At 39.1% G+C, this 14,731-nt stretch overlaps 1 protein-coding gene across 3 annotated transcripts in view; it reads left to right on the forward strand.

Moving 5' to 3' along the window:
- The window catches only part of MEI4 (meiotic double-stranded break formation protein 4), a 64,902-nt gene that overhangs the window by 16,469 nt on the left and 33,702 nt on the right, over positions 1-14,731 (forward strand). For 2 of the 3 annotated variants that reach the window (XM_070733111.1, XM_070733113.1), the window contains one exon: positions 10,743-10,874. The exons of the other annotated variant lie outside the window; for it this stretch is intronic. In XM_070733111.1, the coding sequence (XP_070589212.1) occupies positions 10,743-10,874 (132 nt within the window). The remainder of the gene's footprint in view (positions 1-10,742; positions 10,875-14,731) is intronic. 3 annotated transcript variants of the gene reach the window in all.

The raw sequence follows: 14,731 nt of genomic DNA on the forward strand, positions 1-14,731 counted from the left end.
AACCTAGATTGGCCAGTTTGGAGGCAGTCACTAAAATAAAGGCCAAGGCCAAAGCACACAAAAAGGCCTCCAAAGCAGAGAAAAAAGCCACCGGAGAGAGAATGTGACCGGGCAAAAAGTAGCCATAGAACTACTTCAGACATCAGTCATATCTGAATGTCACACACACACCCCTCAGACTGATGTATGACAGCTCATGGACATCAACCAGACCTTTATGTGATACCAGCCAGGACTTGGTTCCCTTTCATGGAGAGTAACCAGATTCCCAGACATGTAGGTCCATTCACCCACGTGGTGGCTCAATTACAGGGTTTCACCACTGACAAGGGGGTACCTTTGGGGATGCATAGAGTGGCCCCTGACCAATGAATTGGATGATCCTAATAGTGCCATTGGATCTTAAGTCTTTCAATCTGAAGTTGCAGATCAGTAGTTTCTCAATAAAATTTAGAATAGAACTTGTCACTTGACTAGTAACTTTATTTGAACTCACACTTCAAGCATATATTTTTTTAAAAATCTGGTTTATAATCTGTTTCTGCATCATGGTTATAAATGACAGGAATATGTTGCAGTGGCTAGTAAAGCAAATTGTATAGTAATAGCCTGAGCATGAATGAATTTGGCTCCTTGGTAAAGCTCTGAAATTAAAAGCCCAAAATGTTACTTATTCCATTGGAATCATATGCTAGCAATAATTTGCGAGATTGAAAAATAAAATATGGCTGAATTGTATCTGGTAAATTATTGTAAACGTATCTCCTGAGTATTTTTTGAAAGCCAATAAAATTCTTTAACTTCTTTGGAGCTACTAGCACAGACTAGATTTCCTTTAATCTATTAGCTGGGGATAAAAGCAGTAAAACATCAGAATTTGATGTGGGGCACTAGGGTTACTGAAAGTTGCATTAACCTTTTATTCTTTCCTACTTCATTTGAGCTAGAGAAAAGAAACAAGAGAAATCTTGTTTGATTAAGGTCATGATTCTTGGAATTTAAATACAAATAGGTTTAGGATTAGTTATTTAGAAGTACATCCACTAAATAAATATAGTAAAAAAATAACTTATTTACACCAGTACACTTTGAAATGATTATAGTTTTCTCCATGTTTTTTCACTATATTTTTCATCTCTGTCATGATCTGGTCTAGTGCTTAACATTTAAAAGCTGTGGCTCATTTCCCCCCCAGTTTTTAAAAAATGACATGGTGATTCTTCCTTCCTGTATTATCATGAAACTGGAAAGTAGTTAAAGTTATTGATTTATAGAACATTAGAAGTTAAATATGATTTAACTTAATTTTGAAGATCTTGTTTCAGTATCTATTTAAATAAGCATTGATCCTTGTATTGAAGAGTAACAAACTTTATAATATAGTTTATTAGATTTGTATAATAGAGTGGGAAGGGACCTTGGAGGTCTTCTAGCGCAACCCCCTGTTTAGGCAGGAAACCCTACACTATTCAGACAAATGGTTATCCAACATCTTAAAAACCTACAGTGTTGGAGCATTCACAATTCTGGAGGCAAGTTGTTCCATTGATTAATTGTTATAACTGTCAGGAAATTTCTCCTTAGTTCTAAGTTGCTTCTCTCCTTGTTTAGTTTTCTTTGACAATGATATTTCTGCAAAGGAGACCCAATGCTCAATGTCGCTAACAACGAAGTGTCTTTGACACTGTATGAAAATGCAGACCAGTGGAATATTTCTGATTGTGCTTTAGGCTTTCCTGATTTAATCTAGAAAATATGTTAATTTAATCAAATTCATCTTACTTGTGTTAACAGGCAATTGCTCTCCATATCATTGAGTATTAATCATATTCATTCTAATTAGGATTATGCAGCCTTTTATATCTTTGTATTGTAGAAACATAGAATTACTTTATCATATTTTTAGGAGAAGTGGGTGGAAGTTATATTTTAGTTACCGCCACTCTATCAATATGGCCAATATTTAGAATGATAGAAATTGTAAGTCAACAGCAGAGGACAAGGAATACGCACTTAACCCTTTTGTATATTATATATAATGTAGGAACAATAGTGCAAATATGATACGTGGTAAAATTTCAAATTTCAAGCTACATGCTGTATTGTTTGTATGAAAGCCAGTAGCATGTGAGATTTTAAACAGGTTGCAATGGCACGCAAATATAATCTATCCTGGACTCTGCTGTCAGCATTTGCCTAACCATTCTGTTGGATAGTTTATTTCACTCTGGTGAAATAAGAAAAGTAATATGAGACTAAACATTTTTTTTTATAAAACAGCTCCGCTGTTATAGTATCTGTGACTGTGGTTCTTTTAAACAAATTAGAATCCTATCCATTATTTTGTAAACCATTTGTCCACTAAAAGGAAATGCTGTAAGTCTGGAAATCAGAAAGCTAAACTATGATTTCTCAACATGGTCAACCAAATTCAATTGCAAGCACTTGGCAGATTATAATTCATGACTGAACAGCCAGTCTCTCTCCTCTAATGTTGGTCCTTTCTTGTTCCCTAGGACAAGGAATATTTTCCCAGCAATACTGGGAGGATCAAATAATTTTTGATAATACTCCTTATGCTTAAACTGTCAATTTGTTGCCTTCAACTGAAAGTGTGCTTTCATCAGTGTTAAAATTTCAGCTATCAGAAATGTGAAATTGAGATTATAATGCCACTTCATCTTTTTCCTCAAACTGTCCAATATCACAATGTGATTATATGGAGAGACCTAAAGTTGTTTTTAAAAATAGAACAATCACATTCAACATTAAAAAAATTTAACCAGGCTATTATTTCAGATACTTCATATAATAAAAAAATACCTCTTCTGGAAACAGTAATTCTTGTAACTTTCTAAGCATATTTTTTTAAAAAAATGCCCAAGGAACTTAATGTAAATACATTAACATAATCAGTCCAGATAAGATTTGTCAAGTGAGTTTACATTAATCCAGATGGAAGAACGTATGCAGTTGTCAGTAGTCCTTTGCTAGTTAGCTTACTGATACAAAAAAGGCAATATATCATGGTCTCAGGGTTTATTGAATTAATCATTCAAATCCTCTTCATGCCTCATTTCATTATTTGGATATTAACTTTTATATTTTGTACTCCCAATTAATCTCTTCCTTCTACATTTCATTGATCTGTTTCATGATCTGTTTTATTAATTATAAGCATCATTTATTGTAAAAATGTAACCAAAATTTATCATTTGTGTGTCAGACTGAAGCCATCGTATTGAGTTGGAGATTTTGGCCTGCCACAAGTAGAATAGTACTGTGGGAATTGGGGAGGATGGTTGCTTGAGAGGGAAAATTACTAGCCACAACAAATTCTTTCCAGAGATTCAAGGTCATTTTTTGTTCAGCATCAGCCGGAGGATCGTGGATGTTGAGAGGACTAGAGTGGTCCATGTGATGAACTTGTAAGTGTGGGGACAAGGGATGAACCTTATTCTAGGAAGAGAATTGTAGGAAAAATTAGTATCGGGTTGCCTATAGTTCATAGCCAACATGACTCTGTTAATAAATTGGAACTTGGAAGAAGGCCAACATTTGGACTCTGATTTATTTCTTGGATGTTTATTGGAACACTGATATTGTATTTAATTCTGATAAGTGGCATTTTACATTATTCTTTGTAAAAGTCTAATACCATTTGTGAAGTTCTTGGTCCGCTCTTATCTATGGATATTTTGATTAGCAATATGTTACCTATCTTGTCTAGAAAAAGGGGCGGGGGAGTTTCTGTATATGATTTTGTATTGTCTAGAAAGGGGGGGGGGGAGTATCTGATGCTGTGTTATCCGTATGGCTACAAACATATGCAAACTTAATTAGAAGTACAGTGGTACCTCGAGATACGAGTTTAATTCGTTCCGGACCTGGGCTCTTAAGTCGAGCAGCTCTTATCTCGAACGACTTTTCCCCATAGGAATTAATGTAAATAATTTTAATTGGTTCCAGCCCTCAAAAAACTCACAAAGTTAGTCTAAATTATGCAGAAAGACATGTTTTTAATGAAGAAATGTACATGTACATATAAATGAATAATGAAGTTTCTTTCACTTAACTTGTAAACTTTCTTAAACTTTTAAATTTACATATGTTCAACTTCTCTGCCACCCAATCCTGTAGGACAGAGGTCCCCAACCCTTTTTGCACCAGGGACCGGCTTTAAGCGATCAAGAGAGGAATGGGTGAATGAATGGACGGAGGGTGGGAAGGAAGGAAGGAAAGAGGGAAGGGACAGGAACAGAGGAAGGAAGCAAGGAAACTTATGAAAGGGGAGAGTAAGAGAGGAATGAGTGAAGGGAGGGAGGGAGGGAAGAAGGTGGGAAGGAGAAAGAAAAGAAGAAATAGAGGAAGGGAAGGTAAAAGAGAGAAAGAAAAAGAGCAAGAAAGAAAGAAAGGGGGAAGGGACAGGAACAGAGGAAGGAAGGAAGGAAACTTATGAAAGGGGAGAGTAAGAGAGGAATGAGTGAAAGGAGGGAGGGAGGGAAGAAGGTGGGAAGGAGAAAGAAAAGAAGAAATAGAGGAAGGGAAGGTAAAAGAGAGAAAGAAAAAGAGCAAGAAAGAAAGCTGCAAGCACCCCCCCCCGAGCCCCCGAGGCCGGCTGCAACCTTTTAAAACACGTGCGCCGCTTCGCAGCTGTCTCCTGAAGCCGAACGCGGAAGTTAGCGTTTGGCTTCAGGAGACAGCTCCTTGGCGCTTGTATCTCGAATTTGGGCTTGTAAGTAGAACAAAAATATCTCTCCCCTCCCAGCTCTTATCTCGAGTTGCTCTTAAGTAGAGCAGCTCTTATGTCGGGGTTCCACTGTAAACCTTATTGAATTTACTAGATCTCATGAATCAGCAAATAGCATTTTCAACAAGTAACCTACTTATTTGTTAATACAAATCCAGGGGAAAATATATTTAACTGATGTTCCAGTTTACTCACAGCACCCATACAAATACTGTATTCCCAATGATAACAAAAGCTTGTGTCATTCTCACAATCATTTGGAGGGTTGATTCTCCAAATCATACAATTTGGAACATGAGCTTTCCAATTGTGAGGTAGGGGCCCATGACATGAGACTTTGTAGGAAGGATGCACCGCATATCAGCTGGGCATGCCTGACAGCAGTTGCAGAAAAAGTAAAAAGTAAGGGAGACATTTTTGCATGCTGTTCTAATTTATGTAGGGCCTCCCAGGTATTGTGGGGCAGGGAAAAGGCCTGTGCACCCTCAGCACTCTTTTGCACAATGGGAGATCCTATATAATAGCTAGCCCAGGCCGCCTAGTTCCACATACCAGCAGGCCCTGTAGCTGTTGGGGTTTTCCCCACCTTGAGGCATCCATGCTATCAGATAATGACCATATCATGACTTGCTTAATGATCATTTCACTCAAAAAAAGAAAATTCCAAATATAATAAGGGTCATAAATTGATTACCTGTACAATCAAAAATATAACCATTTCTATCACTGCATTGTCATGTTCTCCCTCCATATCCTTGAATAAGTGCTCAGCTATGCTAGATGCTAAATTGTTTCTATATTTAATATGCCAAGGGTTGAGATTTTTCTTCAATGTTCTGCTGTTGTTTATAGGCTGTTGTTTATAAATAAACGCAGGGAAGGAAGAAAAAATTGTATATAACCTTTTCTTTCTTTAGCATACAATGATATATAGGATTAATAATCTGACCCAAAGTTAATGATTAAGATGCATAAATGATAGAGTTTCAAATAATCTAGACTCATTAGGCAAAAAATGTAAAGAAAAAATATGGAATAGGAAGTAAATACTAATATTGCTATCTCTTTCTATGCTCTCCAGTTTTAACTGTATTGGTGGATGAAGGAGAGAGAAAAACATTCACCAGAAGCATGGCATCCCAACCCAATAAATGTCTGAATGCTGTTGCAGTTGTTATGTCTAGATGATTCACAAAATCTTATTTATAGGTGGGAGTAAATCCCAATGAAATCAGTAGTTATGAATAATACAAATAAAATATCTGTACACTGCCCAATTCCCAGCAATTTAAGAATCGGCTACCATGATTATATTATTGTTATTGTTATACTTTATTGTCGTTGTATGGGTCTAGCACTTTTTGCCTCCCCCACTTCTCTGAGCCTGTTTCATCCCCAGCCTTGCGCAACCCCCCAAGCTACTCGGAGCTGCCTTTCCTCCCTGGCCATTTCACCGAATGGGCTCAAAAGCACTTTCACCCTGGCCTTTTGGATGCAGGGAACACTTTCCTGTCAGCCAATCAGAGGATTAGTTCCTTTTCATTCCCTTCCACTCTGGAGTGGAAGGAGCAGGAGTTTTATATTTTAATTTCATTAGAAGTAAAGCAGAAATCGAAATAACAAATGAGCGCAGTTTCCCTGTCTTTATAAAAAAAAATATCTATTTCATAGAATCTTTTCTGCTTCAGTGATTCTAAAACAAAATTACATCGCCTCCTTAAGAATCCCACCCTGTTCCTCATTCCTTGTGCTTTACAGGAGAAGGAATGGAAGGTGGTAGCCTCCCTCCCTCCCTCCCTCCCTTCCTCTTCCCCCACTGAAAGTATTCCCTATGTCCAAAAGGCCAGGGTGAAAGTGCTTTTGAGCCCGTTTGGCAAAATGGCCAGGGAAAAAAGGCAGCACCGAATGGCTAGGGGGCGGAAGGCTGGGGATGAAACAGGCCCAGAGAAGTGAAGGTGTCTCATTCCATCATTGTACATATATACACAGTATACCCATACAACAAAATTCACATAAGCCCAAAGACCAGGTACAATACACATAACAATCCCAAAATACTCCCCCACACGCCATATACGTCTGTTGTCTGCATAGGAAGAAATCCAGAATAACACCATTGATTTAAATAGCTATGCTACTTGTGTGGTTTTAATAATGAAACCAACTTGGGGAAAACTGGTTTGGAAGTACCAAACAACCATAATAACCTTAGACAATAATAAAAATGAAATGCTCAATAATTATAGTGCCGAACTGAACAGCAGATTAAATTTGGACAAAGTTCCTACTCTGTCAATATATTTTACAAAAAGAGACATTTGAATTATTAAGATTCCTATTCCAAGTTTATCAATTTTATATATCTTCTTTTTATATGCTTAAAACCTGGCCAGTTTAAACAATAGAAGCTTAGAATCTCTCATAATATTTTAATTTATATAGACATTAAAAATAAATGAATGATAGCAAGATGACTGAGATATTGAAATTCCAAAAATCAACTTGGAAATGAACAAAGCAAAAGGACTCTCACACTGTGTTCAATTTTTGCTATTTAGTCAAAATTAATAACTAGTCATAGTATATTTCTTAAGAGTACTGTAATGCACAGGGTGGTTGTCATCAACAGAGGTTTAGGAAAATATGAAGATGGCTTTAGAAACATGTACTTAGAATCTTTCACTGTTACTGTTTTACAAATATTGTTAATCCATGTCATTTAATTTAATAATAGTAACATTACTAACTTCATATATAGGCTGAAATTAAAAAAAACAAGGAAAAATATTCTGATGTTGACAAACCATTAGATATTGGCAATACATTACTTGAGATATGTTGTAGGCCATGCTTCCAGTTTTATATAACATTGTTTTCAGAATTCTAAAAATAAACAAAAATGCCATACAATCCTATGCTAAGAAAAAGTTAGAGGGTGGATTATTTTTGAAGGCAGGAACTGAACTTTCTTATTTTGTATAGCTCTGAAATCCTTGCATCGAAGGTATGGCTTGATTGTTCAGCAATTTGTTGGACTGAACTATGAAGGAGTTAAGATGACCCCTGAAAGTAGATATCCCATAATTTGGTAATTCTAGTTCAGTAAAGAAAATAAATGTATTAAAATTTCAGTTCTTCTCATTATTCATATAAGTAGTCTACAATTACTCAGACAGTACTAAGCTTACAACTCTTGCAATGTCTTTGAGCTTATTTTGTTAAGAGCAAGATTGAACAAAATTTGAAAGTATCACTTATCTTATTTTTGTCTTGGGTGAAGGGATAAAAAGATTCCATGTGCATTGGCATGGGTTTTGTAGGTGTTCACAGGTAGTCCTCAACTAATGATGACAATTGAGTCTGGAATATTGGTCGTTAGGATTGCTTAACAAGTCATTACGTGCCCGGGTACAATTTTACAACCATTTTTACAATTATCATAAAGCAAACCAAGTGGTCATTAATCAAATCCAGCACATCTAATGGGTGTTTTTTTACCACACAATGGCAAGAAATATAGTAAATCATGATCATGTGACTAAGGGATGCTAGAACTGGTAGTAAATGTGACTTGATTGTGAAGCACCCAACATGCAATTATGTGACTTTGGGAATTTGTGTGAGTGTGTGTGTGTGAGAGTGTGCGTACAGCAGTCATAAATTGGAGGACAGGTTGTAAGTAGATAATTTGAAGTTTGTTAAAACTTCAAACAGTTATGCAACAAAGACTATGCAAAGTACAGTGGAACCCCGACATAAGAGCTGCTCGACTTAAGAGCTACTCGAGATAAGAGCTGGGAGAGGAGAGACATTTTTTTATTTTATTTTATTTATTACTTGGATTTGTATGCCGCCCCTCTCCGCGATACGAGCCGAGAAGAGCCGGGCTGGCTTACTTTCCTTCCTTCCCGCGCTGATGCAGAGCCACTCGAACAAAGCGTCACGCCCCTCTGATGCTTTCGGCGGCTTCCGAAGCGACGCTGGGCTCTTTTGCCGCCAAAAGCGTCAGGGGGGCGTGACGCTTTGTTCGAGTGGCTCTGCATCAGCGCGGGAAGGAAGGAAAGTAAGCCAGCCCGGCTCTTCTCGGCTCGTATCCCGGCACTTGGTGAGTGGAGAGGCGGTCGCCTCCCCTGCCGCCCCACTCTGGGGGTCCTTGGCTTCTGCTGGGGGTGGGGGGATCCGAACGCTGTTTTGAATTTCACATTCCGAGTGGCCCAAACGCCAAAGGCGAACTTCCGCACCTCAGGAGTTAGCTCGCAAACGGCGCGGCTGTTTTAAAACATCGCTGCCGGCCTGGGGGGGAGAGGGAAAGGGGGGAGAGGGGGGAGAGAAAGAGAGAGGGAGAGAGAGAAAGAGAGAGGGAAAGGGGGGGAGAGGGGGGAGAGAAAGAGAGAGGGATAGAAAGAGAGAGAGTGAGAGATGCTCAGTGAGCCTTTCTTTGAAGTTGCCTTTCTTTCTTTCTTTCTTTCTCTCTCTCTTTCTTTTTCTCTCTTGCTCTCTTGCTCTTTCATTCTTTTTTCTTTCTCTTTCTTTCTTTCTTTCTCTTTCTTTCTTTCTTTCTCTTTCTTTCTTTCTTTCTCTTGCTTTCTCTCCTTCCTTCCCTCCTTCCATTTCTTTCATTCTCCCTCTCTATTTTTATTTCTCTTTCATTTTCTTTCTTTCTCTCTTGCTTGCTTTCTTTCTTGCTCTTTTTCTTTCTCTCTTTTACCTTCCCTTCCTCTATTTCTTGCTTTCCTTTTCCTTCCTCCCTTCTTTCCTCCCTCTACAGGATTGGGTGGCAGTGAAGTTACTCTCCCCTTTCATAAGTTTCCTTGCTTCCTTCCTCTGTTCCTGTCCCTTCACCCTTTCTTTCTTCCTTTCTTTCTTCCTTCCTTTCTTTCTTTCCTTCCTTCCTTTCCTCCCTCCATTTCTTGCTTTCCTTTTCCTTCCTCCCTTCTTTCCTCCCTCTACAGGATTGGGTGGCAGTGAAGTTGAATAAATAACTACAGTTTAATGAATAAAAATAAAAGTTTGCCATGTTGATTGTTTTGGGTAAAAAGAGGAAGGGAAGGAAAGCTCTCAGCTTATCATCTTATTAATAAGTAAAGTTACATTTATTCTTGCAATGTCTTTTTGCATAATTTAGACTAACTTTGTGAGTTTTTTGAGGGCTGGAACCAATTAAAATTATTTACATTAATTCCTATGGGGAAAAGTCGTTCGAGATAAGAGCTGCTCGACTTAAGAGCGCAGGTCCGGAACGAATTAAACTCGTATCTCGAGGTACCACTGTATATGCATTCCAAAAATCATTATTATAGTTGATATATTTGAAAACACCATATATCGACCTAATAGAGAATTGTGGTAGCCAGTCCTATGGGCATGCCAAGCACCTACAGCTTTAAGACACCAAATCAAGTTATAGAAGTGTTTATTGCATTCTGATTTTATTCCTATCAGATATCAGCATAAATGTTGAACTTAAACTCTCACATATCTCACCCAGATATTAAGGTCCCCTCAGACACTGAAGCATATTGAGTGACACTGGGCTAGTTTCTTTGTATCGGCTCAAAGCACATCACAAAGTTATTGTGGGGAAAATAGAACGTTGGAGCATTATCTATATTGCCCTTGATTTCTGAAGGCATTTATTACCATCTAATAAATCTAATCTAATAAATAAATGGTATTCAGTAAATCAGTGTAGCTGCACTGCATGGAAGTTATTCTAAAATTGGTTCATTGTCATGAAAGGCGGTAATTTAGCATGCTGTTTATGATCAAATAATCTTTTGACAATATCTACTCATTTTTAGTGGTGATAAAGTATACAAAATAGTTTTATACAGATGCATAGTTCATTTCAGTAAAATGTATTTAGTTTGCCTTTTTTTAGTCTTTACTAGTCTTTTGGATGTTCTATAAATGTTCTAAATATAGCTGGACATTTTAATTTAGTTAAAATTATTTTTTAAATGGTATGAAACTTAATGATTTTTTAATTTAGTTTCAGATTCAGGATTCCATCTCCCATACCCTTGTTCTGTTTGGACAATGTAGCATACTGAAGCGTTCTACAATATCCCTGCTTTTCAGAGAAATCAGTCAATTTGCTAATAAATTGCAGCATGCAAACAAGGTACAATTCTGTGATTTTATGCTGTTATACATTTTATAGATTTTTACCTTGATACTATTATTCCTGAAGGTTTCTTTTTTATAAGTATTCTGACTTACATCAGTAGTTTATTAACCTGATTTCAATATAGGTAGGGATGATTAATACAACCAGTGGTGAAATTCATCTCAGTATTGAACTTTGGGGAAGCAGCCATGCATGCATATGCATCCAGAAACAATTGGAAAAAAGCTATTAAAACAGATTCATTATGTGACATGGCTGCTTTAATGTTTCAAGATAGGCTGGTTCACTTACATCACATGTGTCAAACTCGATCACATCATGTGATGTATCGTGACATATTGTGATGTCTTTGCCTTTGTGGAGCAGGGGTGAGCCACCAATTTGACAGGCCTGACATCAACATGCTTTGCAAAGTGTGTTGGTACCAGTGGAGGGCTACCAAAATTTTTACTACCACACTGTGGGCGTGGCTTATGCAGGATGCCTTGCATTTCTTTTCAATATCTTTCAGTGCAAATTGGGTGCTCTGCGGTGAAGCTCCATTTTCGCTACCCCACTGTGTTCTTCCCCCCCCCCCCCCCATCCAGGCAGTAGTCCATCCCTACTTAGTATTCTGTCCAAATGGTTGGGTTGGTAAAATATAAGCAAGCCAGCAATGTATGGATGTATGGATTCATATGACATAGCTTTAAAATGTATGCTATGTTCTGATTGGCTGTAGTATTATAAGTTGCCATAGAGGGAACTAGAGATCATGCCTTATTCTCTCAGTTGTTTCATTCTGTTTTGACTTGCTAGTAATCTATTTGTTATGCTCTGTTTTTCTGATGTGTTTGTAAGCTCTGATATCTTTGTTGAATGTACAGTGGTACCTCAAGATATGAACCTCTCATCTTACGAACAACCCGAGATACGAACCCGGGGTTCAGAAAATTTTTGCCTCTTCTTACGAACTTTGTTCATCTTACGAATGCCAAACCCGAACTTCCAGGTTCGGCGTTTGGGAGGCTGCTGGGAAGCCCCCAGGCTGTTTTAAAAGGTGACAGCCAGGCTGCGGGGCTTCCCAGCGGCCTCCCGAACGCCGAACCCGGAAGTTCGGCAAAAGTTCAGGTTTGGGAGGCCGCTGGGAAGCCGCGCCGGCCGGCTGTCACCATTTAAAACAGCCGGGGGGCTTCCCAGCAGCCTCCCGAAGCCCGAACTTTTGCCAAACTTCCGGGTTCGGTGTTCGGGAGGCTGCTGGGAAGCCCCACAGCCCGGCTGTCACCTTTTAAAACAGCCGGGGGGGCTTCCCAGCAGCCTCCCAAAGCCGAACCCGGAAGTTCAGGTTTGGCGTTTGGCTTCGGGAGGCTGCTGGGAAGCCCCCCAGCTGTTTTAAAAGGTGACAGCCGGGCTGCGCGGCTTCCCAGCAGCCTCCTGAACCCCGAACTTTTGCCGAACATCCGGGTTCGGCTTCGGGAGGCCGCCGAGAAGCCCCGCCGCCCGGCTGTCACCTTTTAAAACAGCTGGGGGGCTTCTTGGCGGCCTCCCGAATGCCGAACCCGGAAGTTCGGCGTTTGGCGTTCGGGAGGCCACTGAGAAGCCCCCAGGCTGTTTAAAAAGGTGACAGCCGGGCGGCAGCATTTTTTTGCGGGGGGTTTTTCGTTGTTGCACGGATTAATTGACTTTACATTGTTTCCTATGGGAAACAATGTTTCTTCTTATGAACCTTTCGTCTTACGAACCTCCCCCGGGAACCAATTAGGTTCGTAAGACGAGGTATGACTGTAGATGACAAAGACAAACTCATAAGAATATTATTGTACTTTTAGAGATTGACTGATTTGAATGTGTATGACATGGAATGTTTATTTGGACTGTTCTGTTTGTTAAAGTAAACACTATATGCATTGTAATGAATTTGTGTGTGTGTGACTGAATAATTACTCATATCTACTGCAATACCCCTTTTCTATGTACATGCCTTTCGTAAGCTCCTTAAAACCCACCTCTGCCCCGTAGGCTTCTACAATTTATGCATGGTATGTTTGTATGTATGTTTGGTTTTATAATAAGGGTTTTTTAATTGTTTTAATATTGGATTGTTTAATGCTGTTTTTTATTACTGTTGTTAGCCGCCCCGAGTCCACGGAGAGGGGTGGCATACAAATCCAATGAATGAATGAATGAATGAATGAATGTCCTTGAAACTCAAGGATTGCTCTGCACACACCTTAACAAAGTGGTTGTGTTGAATGCTTTATATAGGTTGACTATAGTGTTTAGATAATCAGATCACGTGGCTCAGTGCCTTTAAGATGGGGCAATTAAGATACCTAGAAACAAAATGAAATGAAATGATTAGGTATTGTTAAGAATGATTTGATTCCCAGAAAATGGAACAAGTTCACTAAACTGTTTCTTAGAGTCTTATATCACAGTTGGCAGAGGTATATGAGGTGAAAAAATAGTTCTTTATCTTATTATAAATAAGTCAAAATATAAATTATTATTTTTTATCCATTCTTGTTACCGTACCTGCATCTCCCATTCCTTTGTGGCGCTCCTGTATCTGTTTTGAGCTTGTGGGAATAGAGCGCTGTCATAACATGTTCTTTGTAAAATGTTCTGAACATAGATGGCATATAAATAATGTAGAACAAAGCATGAATTGTCACTCACAGAAATACATTAGGGCAGTGATGATGAACCTATGGCATGTATGCCACGGATGGCATGTGGAGCCATATCTGAGGGCACACGAGGCATTGCCCTATGTAAGCTTCAGCATGCATGCTCACCCTTGGCCAGCTGATTTTTGGGCTTCATTTCGGCTGTTTTCGCTCTCCTCAGACTTCAGGGACAACCAGAAGTTTGAAAATGAAACAAAAGTGGAGCTGCCGTACTACTTACCTTCAGATAGTTGCAACCAGGCCTGGTACACCTCAATCCTGAAGGTCTCTGCAGCCAATAATAGAGCTCCAGATCAATCCAGAGCTTTGCTGTCAGTTAGAGAGGCCTTCAGGAAAGGCCTTTAGAAACTGCCTCTGCTGCTGATCACAGAACTTGGGATCCAGCTGCAGAAGGAATAATGTGCGAGGCCTGGTTGCAAATATCTGAAGTTACATAGTAGGGCAGCTCCACTTCCATTTTGTTTCTGAAGTTCCGGTTGGCCCATAGGACCATTTTTTGGCATCCCCAGGCTTCAGGAGACTTTCCTGAACCCTGGGGAGAGCGAAAAACAGCCCTACAGGCCTACTGGAGGTCCAGAGGCTTCAGTGAAGCTTGTGTGCACGCTCGGGGTGGAAGGGTTGTGTGCATAATTTGGGGGGATCAGCATGGGAGTTATGCGCATGCATGGGCGAGGGCATTACATTATGGGTGTGGGCACACCCATGCAGACTATTATGCACTTGAATCAGGGCTTTCAGCTGAATTTGATGATGTTCGTTATATTTTGTCTCAATTGAGGCATAACAGTTCCTTGCCGACCTGAACTTTCATTGGCTGTAAGTCAACTCTAGAAGTGACAAGAAAAGATTTAAAATATGACCTGCCAGTCAACCTGGAGAATGATCAATGACTTTAAAACAAAAAGGCAGTGCTCTGCAAGTTAGATACATATGTTTGCTATTTTCTTTTATTATACAACAAAACTGAATGTGCCAATCAGAAAACAGAAGTTATTTTTTTCTTCAGCTGAATAAGCAATGAAATTGATTTTGTGAACATGAAATGATTTATTATAAGAAGATTTAAGATAAAATGCATTTAGGGCATCTTTATCTGCATGTTGAGAGAGGCCCCATTTGTCTTTCTGTAAAAATAATTGGCAAGTCCCTGTAGTAACAATTGTGTGACAGTTCATTGTCTGA

The sequence above is a fragment of the Erythrolamprus reginae genome, chromosome 1 (assembly GCF_031021105.1).
Source record: "Erythrolamprus reginae isolate rEryReg1 chromosome 1, rEryReg1.hap1, whole genome shotgun sequence".
NCBI lineage: Eukaryota > Metazoa > Chordata > Lepidosauria > Squamata > Dipsadidae > Erythrolamprus > Erythrolamprus reginae.